Source organism: Bombina bombina, chromosome 2, assembly GCF_027579735.1.
Source record: "Bombina bombina isolate aBomBom1 chromosome 2, aBomBom1.pri, whole genome shotgun sequence".
NCBI classification, from domain to species: Eukaryota; Metazoa; Chordata; class Amphibia; order Anura; family Bombinatoridae; genus Bombina; species Bombina bombina.
Window position 1 is genome coordinate 916,919,152 of NC_069500.1, and position 12,882 is coordinate 916,932,033.

Consider the following 12,882-nt stretch of genomic DNA (forward strand, 5'->3'; position numbering starts at 1 on the left):
AGTTCGCTATGCTATTTGCGCAGCCAAAACAGTGAATCGTCTTTTTCCGTAGCGATTCGCTGTCTAAAACAGCAGGGCTGAGTCTGCTTCAAGTTAACTTACCAGCACGGGAGTGTGCTGTCAGTAACTTACATATGGAGTATGGTGCAGTTACTATTGGCTGGAAGAGCTGCCTGTCAGATTGAAGAATAAGAAATTGTGTGAAAGAGGCTGAATTTAAGAAGGTAACGGAGCCTCACAAAAAGTTTTGTTTATAAAAGATTAATTTTGTTTTGAACAAAAATAAGCACATTGATATGCTTAAAATTATATAAGTTTTCAAAATATTAAGTTACTTAGGTGAATTTACCATCACTTTTAATAATTTTAACAGAACTTGACAAAAATTTAAATACCCTATTTATGCGTCTGTTGTATCTTTTAATGTTTGTGTATAGGGTTGTAACTAACAATTATTTTCATAATCTATTAATCTGCCGATAATTTTTTCGATTAATAGACTAGATCAGATAAAAAAAAATCTCTTTTTCCTGTATTTAAAATAAAATCCACATACTGGGTGTTACCAATATAAAACATCAGGCTAAAACTTTACATTAACACAACTGTTTGTCCAATTTTTAAGCAGCAGAGCACATTTTTATAATTAAGCAAAACGAAACCACAAACTGTTTGAATAGAGGTAGAAGTAGAAAGAGGTAGACTATCACTGTTTATAACATTCTGTTGTTCATTCTTTCAGGAACTTTGCATTGAAATGCAAAAATGTCCACATGCTCTTGGCTGAGGCTGGCTTTGCTTTTATTTATTATCATTTATTTGTATAGCGCCGCCAAATTTTCGTAGCGCTGGGTACAAAGATAGAGGTATACAATGACAAGGATTTGTGATAAAATATAAAAATTAATAAATCTAGTACAGGAGGAAGAGGGCCCTGCTCCGGAGAGCTCACAGTCTACAGGTTTAGGGTGCAGAGACATAAGGTTGTGGTAGCTTGTCACATCAGTTGTAGTTGCAGAAGTGTGTTAGGCAGTTCATGTATTAGTTTGGTTTGGATGAGAGATGGAGGAGAGATGGTAAGCCTATCTGAATAGGTGGGTTTTCAAGGACCGTCTAAAACTATACAAGGTTGGAGACAGTCTTATAGAGCGGGGTAGAGATTTCCAGAGGACAGGAGCAGCACGTGCAAAGTCTTGGAGACGGGAGTGGGACGTAGAGATAAATGGAGTGGAGAGATGTAGGTCAGAGGTTGATTGAAGAGGACAGGATGGTAAATATTTGGAGATGAGAGAGGAAATGTTGCTATTTTGCCTGCATCAGAGAAGAGGCACTCGGATGGTGTTGAGGTGCTTGAGATGCATAAGTAGGGTTTTGCCAAGGTGGGATATTTAGCTCCACCAATGCAAAGTGTTTTCCTCCTTGGTAAGGGGCCTCTCATTAAAGTAAGCCTGGACTCCATTCTAACATATCATCATAAAATTCTATATGCAATGGTAAATAACAAGCTATATGGTTAGGGAAAAAATATCTAGTCAGCTAATAATTGTGCAAACAGATAATAGAGCACATCAATTCAAATAACTCCCATCAATCTAGGGCTAGGTGTAAATAACAAGCTCAGCACTATATCATGCAAAGCATAGTCGCAAAAAATACCTGATTTAACATAAACAATCCAAATGATTCAAATGACTCCTATTTTATTTCTGTATTGCACATAAACCAGGAGTAGTTGTAAACTTAAAAATAAACTTATACTGTCCTGAAAAAGTGAAAAGTAAAAGTCCTTTAGGCTACGGAAATAACCATAACACACAATTTCATGTGCAGGAGTTCATCATCGGAGTAAAGCATCTGGTGCTGTGTGCAAACAAACTAATTGTAGACCAACTAATAGATTATGTGATTTGTTGACAACTATTTTCATAATCGATTATTATCGATTAGTTGTTGCAGCTCTATTTGAGTACATTGATATGTAGTAAAGATTTACTTGCCAAATGTCAACAAATTTATATTTTCTTTCCAGAACTGGTAGCAAGTTGGGAATCTCACCATTGATGTTGGCAGCGATGAATGGTCATACAGCTGCTGTTAAGCTGCTTCTTGATATGGGCTCAGATATAAATGCTCAGATAGAGACCAACCGAAATACTGCACTTACGCTAGCTTGTTTCCAGGGAAGAACCGAAGTAGTTAGTCTGCTTCTTGATAGGAAAGCTAATGTGGAACACCGAGCTAAGGTAAGCATACAATTATTGATTTGACCAAATATCTTATTTGCTGAACTCACAACTCCTGTTTTTAGCCTTGCTCACTTTGGTAGTTTTTTTTGTACAGAGAAAGACTAATACAGTTTAGAAGATAAACATACTACTTAAAATCAATTTTTTTCTTCATAAATCGAAAGAGTCCAAAGCTGCATTCATTACTTTTGGGAATTCAGAACCTGGCCACCAGGAGGAGGCAAAGACACCCCAGCCAAAGGCTTAAATACCTCCCCCACTTTATTCATCCCCCAGTCATTCTTTGCCTTTCGTCCCAGGAGGTTGGCAGTGAAGTGTCAGAAGTTTTGGATAGTCTCTTATGGAGGGTAGTACTCTTCGGCATGGGACTGGAGTTTTAAGTAGCCCTGTCAGCCTCTCAGTGAGAGCATGGGTGAAAGTTAGAGTCTGGAGATGCAGGGAGAGTCTTTCTGCAAAACCATCCCGACTTATATTAACAGCTCCACAAGCAATCAGCGTTGACGAGTTTCGCTGCCTGCTTTTTTCTCTTAAGTCCATGGCAGAAGCGACGCTATCATCTGTCGCACTTGAAGGGCCGTGTTCCTCTTCCATGGCGTAGATTCCGGGAAGATCATTTCATTTAATTTTTATAATGGATGTATTGTAATTACAACTGTTTATCCGAGAGGGGCTACAACCTTTCGGGGATAACTTTAAAATAGGGTCTCAGTGAGGCTCCTTTTTGTATCTAGGAATCAAGGGTTAATATCTCCTGAGGGGGGTTATTGAACAGGGGGTTTATAATCATGTTTATGTGATTCTGTCTGCTACCGTGTAGTATTGCTTCGGCTCATGGCTATTTTGAAAAATGATGGTCTATGTCTAGTGACGCCGCCTTTTGTTGGGCGCGCTTTTGCATGGACTGCACGGTTTACCTTGTGACCGGGCGTGGCCACATTTTGGCTCTCCATTTCCGCATTTCTGACCGTGTGGCGACGGAGAAATCCTGGTCCGCTGGTATCTGTTTACAAAAGTTTGACTGTTCTTATGCCTCCATCTTGGGTGAATCCTTCTGTCTTTGAGACCTAGTTCAGACACATGTGGGCCTTTTTATGTCCGGTTGGTCCGGTGAGGGCGCTTAGTGATTTGTATTATTTTTTTTATTTTTTTTTACAAGCTTTAACTAGCATCCTTAGAGGACTTGAGGGTCTGTGGTTGCTTAGGGGCATGGGGGATTGGTTCAGTCCTCATTCGCCTTTCAAGCTAGTGTTAAGATCTGCGACGACATGCTCAGTCGTTTCAGATTTTTCCTGGGAACTAGAGTGTTCCTTCCCGTTGTGGGTTGGAGACTTGGAGGATTTAGGTCCTTCATACTGCCGTTCTTACGGTTTTGCCTTTCATGGTCTCTTTGGCAGTGTCCTTTTAGGACTTGTTCCTTTTAGAGGTTCTCTTCCTTTGGGTCGAGACTTTCTGGACTTCGTCCGGTTTTTCTGGCGGTTTTGGCTGCTTATTTAGGAAGTGAAGGCTTTGAGGCTCTGTCTTCCTTCGCGAGTTATTCGTCTCCGTATCAGGAGCGATAGGAGGTGTTTGTATCTTTTTCCAAGCTTTTTGCTTAAACTATGTTTTTCTGCCTGGGTTCGGGATGCTTTACATTCTTGTCCCTTGGGTGTGGTCCAGTGTTCCCTCTAAGGACAGTTTTGTGTGCAGCCCAGCAGTGAAACAGTTAACAAGAGAACCATACCTTGCCATCTGCATTGTGCAGTGTTTGCTATTGATGATGAAATTCAGGGTATGCCGCATCTTTTTCCCCAAGCGTCGCAGCCTTTAATGCCCGCTCAGGTGACACCATGTTCTTCAACAGCGTCTGCTTCATTTACTCTGCAGGATATGGCTGCAGTTATGTCATCCACTCTTAAAGAAGTTTTATCTAAGTTGCCAGTGTTACAAGGCAAACGCAGCAGGACAGAGGCCCACGTGGTCCCTGCAACTTCTGATGCTTTAATAGCTATCTCCAATATACCTTCCCAGGGCTCTGAATTGGGGGGTAGGGAGGCCCTGTCTGAGGGGCAACTGTCTGACTCGGGTAATGCATTACCCCAGACAGATTCGGACGTCATGTCCTTCAGATTTAAACTTGAACACCTCCGCCTTTTGCTACGAGAGGTTTTGGTGACTCTGGACAACACTGACTCTATTGTGGTCCCGCCAGAGAAATTGAGTAAGATGGACAAATACCTAGAGGTCCCTTCTTATTCTGATGTGTTTCCGGTTCCTAAGATAATTTCGGAAATTAAGCCAAAGCCACCTGGAAACCTAACCAGGGTTGGAATAAGGGTAAACAACCCAAGAAGCCTGCCTCTGCTACCAAGACAGTATGAAGGGGCGGCCCCCGATCCGGGACCGGATCTAGTAGGGGGCAGGCTTTCTCTCTTTGTCCAAGCTTGGATGAAAGATGTTCAGGATCCCTGGACACTAGAAATCGTGTCTCAAGGGTATCAGTTGGAGTTCAAAAATTCCTTCCCAAGGGGAAGGTTTCTTCTTTCACGATTGTCTGTAGACCAGATAAAAAGAGAGGCGTTCTTACGTTTTGTAAAAGACCTCTCCACTATGGGAGTAATTTGTCCCGTTCCAAAACAGGGGCAGGGGTTTTAATCAAACCTTTTTGTGGTTCCCAAAAAAGAGGGAACGTTCCAACCTATTTTAGATCTCAAGAGTCTAAACAAGTTTCTCATCCATCCTTCAAGATGGAGACTATTCAGACAATTCTTCCATTGATCCAGGAGGGTCAATATATGACTACCGTGGACTTAAAGGATGCATATCTTCATGTCCCTATCCACAGAGATTAGAGAGATTTCTAGACAAACATTTTCAGTTCGTGGCCCTTCCTTTCGGGCTTGCCACGGCACCCAGGATCTTCACGAAGGTTCTAGGGTCTCTGCTGGCAGTTCTCAGGCCACGGGGCATTGCTGTGGCGCCTTATCTGGACAATATTCTGAGTAAAGGAAGGGGATCCCACAAGCGCCTACCAGGCCGGAGGCAGAAGGGAATATTAGCAATACAAGTTAAGTATACTAAAAATATTTAATAACAATGTCTAAAAACATACAGTGCAAATCATGGATCCATGAAAAACATTAAAAATAGTATTAAAACAGGGTATAAAAACAAAATAAATGATCACTAGTTGATGGCTTGTCTGAGAATAAACAGGACTGGGTAATAGGATACCAAAGTGTAAAGATTTGAAAATATAAAAAATGTCAAAAAATATATATCAAACAATATAAAAAATAAAACTCTGGTATAATAGATAATGTGAATTGCAATTCAGTGATGAAAAAAAGAAAAAATCTTGTGTAAAAACAAAATCAAAAATAGTCACCCAAACCTATATGGATATTCCTTGTAGTGGTTCCACAGTCTAGATATATCCTTGAGGGTGTGAGGAGAAGAGGGGCTATGCCCACAGGAGTGTGGAACAAGGAGTCAGAAATCAGTGTCTGAACCAGATTGGCCCAAAAAAACGATGTCCACCTAGAAATATATAAAAAGAAAAATATGGTGCAGATAACTTCACACAATGTTACATAAATGGGAATAGGCTTACCAATACTCAGTCTACGCGTTTCGGCCCCAGTATAGGCCTTTATCAAGACTGAGGTTTGTTTAGGAAATTGTATCCTTATAAAGGGTATTGTAGCAAATAGTTGTGTTGAATTTTTGCGTCAAAAGTTTAAGCTCCGCCCACTTCCTGTTAATTGCATTGTGGGTATGGGCATTATATTCATGGGTATGGGTATTATTTTCAAATAATAATCCTTTATTCGATTCTAGCCAGATAATCTATATGTACTTAGGTCAAAAGGTACTAGACTTAGTGTCTGTCTCATATGTGTAGTTAATTAGAATTAAAATTAGTGTCGGATTCTAACTTCCGGTTATTATTGACAATAATGTCACTTCCGGTACAACTATATGCCTACGTAAAGTATAGCAACATTCTGTGACTTTTTTGTGATTTTAATTTTTGATTTTGTGACTTTTTACACTCTTGAACATTTCTGGACACTTGATAATTTTTGATATTTTTTATATTGTTTGATATATATTTTTTGACATTTTTTTATATTTTATAATCTTTACACTTTGGTATCCTATTACCCAGTCCTGTTTATTCTCAGACAAGCCATCAACTAGTGATCATTTATTTTGTATATTGTTTTTATACCCTGTTTTATTACTATTTTTAATGTTTTTCATGGATCCATGATTTGCACTGTATGTTTTTAGACATTGTTATTAAATATTTTTAGTATACTTAACTCGTATTGCTAATATTCCCTTCTGCCTCCGGCCTGGTAGGCGCTTGGGGGATCCCCTTCCTTTACTCGATTTCTTTTCGTGGTTACTAGGTTACATCCCCCCCGAGCCAAGGGTTTAGAGTAGGCGCTAGTCCAATATCCCCATCTGGACGATATTCTGATCCAGGCGTCTTATCAGCTGACAAAGTCTCATACCGACATTGTTCTATCCTTTCTAAGGACTCACGGGTTGAAGGTGAATCTAGAAAAGAGTTCACTAATTCCACAGACAAGGGTTCCTTTCCTAGGAACTCTAATAGATTCTATATCCATGAAAATCTTCTTGACGGAGGTCTGAAAGTTAAAGATTCTGAATACATGCTGATCCCTTCAGTCCAATCCTCAGCCATTAGTGGCTCAGTGCATGGAGGTAATTGGATTGATGGTGGCGGCAATGGACATCATTCCGTTTGCTCGTTTTCATCTCAGACCTCTACAACTGAGCATGCTCAGACAGTGGAATGGAGATTATGCAAATTTGTCTCCTCAGATAGATCTAGATCAGGAGACAAGAGACTCTCTTCTTTGGTGGTTGTCGCAGGATCATCTGTCCACAGACCCTCATGGGTGATAGTGACCACGGACGCCAGTCTACTAGGATGGGGTGCAGTCTGGAATTCCCTGAAGGCTCAGGGTGTGTGGACTCGGTTGGAGTCTCTACTTCCAATCAATATTCTGGAGTTGAGGGCAATATTCAATGCTCTTAAGACTTGGCCTCAGTTGGCTTCGGCAAAGTTCATCTGATTTCATTCGGACAACATCACGTCTGTGGCTTACATCAATCATCAGGGAGGAACAAGGAGTTCCTTGGCGATGACAGAAGTATCCAAGATAATTCGGTGGGCGGAGGCTCACTCTTGTTATCAGTCGGCAATCTACATCCCAAGAGTAGACAACTGGGAAGCGGATTTTTTGAGCAGACAGACGTTTTATCTGGGGGAGTGGGAACTCCACCCGGAGGTCTTTATTACCCTGATTCTCAGAGGCGGCAGGCCGGAGCTGGATCTCATGGCATCTCGTCAGAATGCCAAACTCCCGAGATACGGATCCAGGTCCAGGGATCCTCATGCCGAACTGATAGATGCCTTGGTTGTTCAACCTAGCTTATATGTTCCCTCCATTTGCTTTCCTTCCCTGGGTGATTGCTCGAGTCAAACAGGAGAGGGCTTCGGTGATTCTCATCGCCCCTGCGTGGCCTCGCAGGACTTGGTATGTCAATTTGATGGACATGTAATCTCTGCCACCGTGAAAGCTTCCATTGAGGCAGGACCTTCTCATTCAGGGACCCTTCCATCATCCGAATCTAATTTCTCTGCAGCTGACTGCTTGGAGATTGAACGCTTGATTTTATCTAAGCGGGGGTTCTCTGATGCGGTCATTGATACCTTGATTCAGTCACGCAAGCCTGTTACTCGAAGAATTTACCATAAGATATGGCGTAAATATCTTTATTGGTGCGAGTCCAAGGGCTACTCATGGAGTAGGGTTAGGATTCCCAGGATTTTATCTTTTCTCCAAGAAGGATTGGAGAAAGGGTTGTCAGCAAGTTCCTTAAAGGGACAGATTTCTGCTTTCTTTATTTTGCTACACAAGCGTCTGACAGATGTTCCAGATGTTCAATCTTTTTGTCAGGCCCTGACTAGAATCCGGCCTGTATTTAGACCAATTGCTCCTCCTTGGACTTTGTATTTAGTTCTTAATGTTCTTCAAGGGGTTCCACTTGAACCTATGCATTCCATAGATATTAAGTTATTATCTTGGAAAGTTTTATTTTTGGTTGCTATTTCTTCTGCTCGCAGAGTTTCTTAGCTTTCAGCATTACAATGTAATTCTCCTCATCTTATTTTCCATTCGGATAAGGTGGTGTTACTTACCAAACCTGGTTTTCTTCCTAAGGTTGTTTGTAATAAAAAAATTAATCAGGAAATTGTTGTTCCTTCCTTGTGTCCTAACCCTTCTTCTAAGAAGGAGCGTCGGTTACATAATCAGGTCAGAAAGCTACGGCTACCTCTTTCTTTTTGGCTGAGGAGTATCATCCGTGTTGCATATGAGATTGCTGGACAGCAGCCTGCAGAACGAATTGTGGCTCATTCTACTAGAGCTGTGGCTTCCTCATGGGCATTTAAAAATGATGCTTCTGTTGAACAGATTTGCAAGGCTGCAACTTGGTCGTCTCTTCACACTTTTTCCAAATTTTCCAAATTTGATACTTTTGCCTCGTCTGAGGCTGTTTTTTGGAGAAAGGTTCTTCAAGCAGTGGTGCCTTCTGTTTAGGTTCCTGTCTTGTCCCTCCCTTTCATTCGTGTCCTATAGCTTTGTTATTGTATCCCATAAGTAAGGATGAAATCCGTGGACTCGTCATATCTTGTGAAAGAAAAGGAAATTTATGCTTACCTGATAAATGTATTTCTTTTACGATATGACGAGTCCACGGCCCACCCTGTCATTTTCTTAAGACAGGTTTTTATTTTTGTTAAACTTCAGTCACCTCTGCTCCTTTACTTTTCCTTTCTTTTCCTAACTTCGAATGACTGGGTTGGGGGGGGGGGGAAGGGAGGAGCTATTTATACAGCTCTGCTGTGGAGCGGTTTGCCTCCTCCTGCTGACCAGGAGGCGATATCCCATAAGTAAATATGAAATCCGTGGACTCGTCATATCGTAAAAGAAATACATTTATCAGGTAAGCATAAATTTCCTTTTTGTCTAAACTAATAGAATTAAAATACGAATAAAAAATAAATGGGAGAATATAAAAATGAGTGTTTGTAAAATTCTATAAAGAATGAATTTTGATACAGCTTTCTTTGTTTTCCTTCCATAAGGCAGGGAGAGTCCACGACTTCATTCCTTACTGTTGGGAAATACAACACCTGGCCACCAGGAGGAGGCAAAGTCGCCCCAGCCAAAGGCTTAAATATCTCTTCCACTTCCCCTATCCCCCAGTCATTCTTTGCATTTCGTCACTATAGGAGGTGGCAGAAGATTTGGATAGTCCTGTAATGGGTTTTAAGTAATCGTGAGTTTTAAGTAATCATGTCAATCTCTCAGTGAGAGTATTGATGAAAGTTAGTCTGGAGATGCAGGGAAAGTTTTTCTGTGAACCCATCCAGACTGTCGCTAACAGCTCTTGAGCAATCAGTGTTGACTAGTTTCACTGCTTGCTGCTACACACTCAAGTCCATGTCAGAAGCGTTGCTAGAGGACTGTCACACTTGAGAGGCTGTGCCTGTTCCACAGCATGGATCCTGGAGGTTAAGACCATTTTTAGATATACAATTTAAAACACTATACAGGGTCACAGTGTGGCTCCTTTATACCTCAATAGGTTCAAGGGTTAATATCTCCTTCTGGGAGATTATTTGAACAGCTTGGGGATTTATATCTTCTTTATTTGAGAGCTTTTTTAGGCTCATAGACTGTTTTTTTCTTTTTTTTGGCTTGGAACAAACGGGGTTCCCTTTTGTTTTTGAAGTGTTGCACAGCTAATAATAGCTTTGCGGCCTCTTTCATAGCAGGGGAAGTCCTGTCTTACGCATCACATAGGATATTTACAAAGGTTCTGGGGGCTCTTCTAGAAGTTGCCAGAACACAAAGTATTGCATTAGCGCCTTACCTGGACTATATCTTGTTACAGGCACCATCTTTTCGTTTAGCAGAAGAACATTCGGAGTCCCTTCTCAATCTTCTTGTTCTCTTACTCCAAGTACAAGGGTGAATTTCCTGGGAACTATAATAGACTACATATCCATGAGAATATTGCTCACAGATCAGAGACGTTTTAAGCTAACTTCTGCATGTCTTGCCCTCCAGGCCTCCTAGAGACCCTCAGTGGCTCAGTGAATGTAGGTAATCGGACTCATGGTAGCATGGACATCATTGCTTTTGCGAGATTCCATCTAAGATCCTATGGAGGCTGAGACATTGGAATGGCGACCATTCAGATTTGTCTCGACAGATCGTGCTGGACAGCCTGTCGAGAGACTCACTCTCCTGGTGGCTCTGTCCAGATCATCTGTCCCAAGGCACATGCTTTTTGAGACCGTCCTGGGAGATTGTAACTACGGGCGCAAGCCTTTCTGACTGGGGAGCCGTTTGGGGTGCCAAGAAGGCACAAGATCTGTGGACTCAGGAGGAGTCTTCCCTTCCGATCAATATTTTGGAACTCCGGGCAATCTTCAATGCCTTGACGGGGTTGGCCCCTTCTGGGTTTGTCCCAGTCTATCATATTCCAATCAGGCAATATAACCTTGGTTGCCTACATCAACCATCAGGGGGAATGTGAAGTTCCTTGGCGATGAGAGAAGTATCTCAACCATGTGGGCAGAGACTCACAAATGTACGCTGTCAGCGATTCACATTCCGGGTGTGGACAACTGGGAAGCGGACTTCCTCAGCAGCTTATCCGTTCACCTAGGGCAGGGGTCAGCATCCTTCGGCTCCCAGATGTTTTGTAACTACATTTCCCATGATGCTCAGATAGCCTAAAGAGTGTCTCAGCATCGTGGGAAATGTAGTTCCAAAACACCTGGGAGCCGAAGGTTGCTGACCCCTGACCTAGGGGAATGGTCTCTCCACCCGAGGTGTTTGCCGACATATGCAACGAGTGGGGAACGCCGGAGATGGTTCTCATGGCACCCCACCTCAATACCAAGCTACCCAGGTACAGGTCGAGGGATCCTCAGGCGGAATTGATAGATGCCCTATCAGTACCATGGAGGTTCAGACTCTTATATCTTTTCCTCCATTACCGCTTCTCCCTCGTGTGGTGACTCACATCAAGCAAGAGCGAGCATCAGTGATTCTGATTGCTCCATTGTGGCCGCAAAGGATGTGGTTTGCAGATCTGGTGGAGATGTCCTCATCTCCTCAGTGGAGGTTACCTTGTCGCAGAGATCTGCTGATACAGGGTCCTTTCGTTCATCAATATCTAGATTCTCTGAGGCTGACTGCGTGGAGATTGAAGTCTTGGCCAAGAGAGGGTTTTCTGAGAGTGTCATCGACACTCTGGTTCGAGCTCATAAGCCAGTTACTCGTCATATCTACCATAAGGTGTGGAGGACTTATTTGTACTGGTGTGAAGAGCGTGGGTTTTCTTGGCATAGGGTTTAGGTTTGCCAGAATTATATCTTTTCTCCAGAATGGACTGGAGAAGGATCTGTCTGCTAGTTCCCTGAAGGGACAGATATCAGCCCTGTCGGTGTTGTTTCACAAAAGATTGGCTGAGCGTCCGGATATGCAGTCCTTTGTTAAGGTTTTGACTAGGATCAGACCTGTGTTTAGATCTGGGGCTCCGCCTTGGAGCCTAAATCTTGTTCTTAGTGTTTTGCAGCAGACTCAGTTTGAGCTAATACATACTGTTGACATTAAATTATTTTTTTTTTTTTGCTAGCTATTGCCTGTGCACGAGTTTCTGAGATTTCTGCTTTACAATGTGACTCCCCTTATCTTGTTTTCCATGCTGATAAGGCGGTTTTACGTACTAAATTAGGGTTCCTTCCTAAGGTGGTGTTGGACGGTAACATTATTCAAGAAATTGTTGTTCCTTCCTTGTGTCCTAATCCTTCTTCAGCGAAGGAACGCTTGCTTCAGAGCAGCTTCCTGAGAGGATAACGGCTCATTCTACTAGAGCAATGGCTTCCTCCTGGGCTTTTAAGAACAAAGCCTCAATGGATCATATTTGTAAGGCAACTACCTGTTCCTCCTTACACACTTTTTCTAAATTTTACCAGTTTGATGTGTTTCCTTCGGCTTAAACAGCTTTTGAGAGAAAAGTTTTGCAGACTCTGGTGCTCTCAGAATAGGCTCTGCCGTTTTTTTTTTTTGTTCCCTACCGTTATTCATTCAGTGTTCTCTGGAGCTTGGGTATAGTTTTCTCAACAGTAAGGAATGAAGTCATGGACTCTCCCTGCCTTATGAAAAGAAAACATTTATGCTTACCAGATCAATTTTCCTTCCTGTCCGGGAGAGTCCACAACGCCGCTCATAATTTATTTTTTGATGGGCGGCTCACTTTTTTATGTTCTTCTGTCACCTTTTATACCCTGATGTTTCTCCTACTTTTCCTTGTTCCGGCAGAATGACTGGAGTATGAGGGAAGTGGGAGCGATATTTAAGCCTTTGGCTTGGGTGTCTTTGCCTCCTCCTGGTGGCCAGGTGTTGCATTTCCCAACAGTAAGGAATGAAGGCGTGGACCTTCCTGCCAGGAAGGAAAATAATTTATCTGGTAAGCATAAATTATATATTTTTTTAATATGCTATGCTGAGTGATTTTGGACAGGGGTCTGACCATGCAT

The 12,882-nt window shown here is 42.1% G+C and overlaps 1 protein-coding gene across 4 annotated transcripts in view; it reads left to right on the plus strand.

The window, feature by feature from the left end:
- Positions 1–12,882, plus strand: part of ANKRD17 (ankyrin repeat domain 17) — a 584,488-nt gene that overhangs the window by 319,331 nt on the left and 252,275 nt on the right. For all 4 annotated transcript variants that reach the window (XM_053703322.1, XM_053703325.1, XM_053703327.1 and 1 more), the window contains one exon: positions 2,030–2,243. In XM_053703322.1, the coding sequence (XP_053559297.1) occupies positions 2,030–2,243 (214 nt within the window). The remainder of the gene's footprint in view (positions 1–2,029; positions 2,244–12,882) is intronic.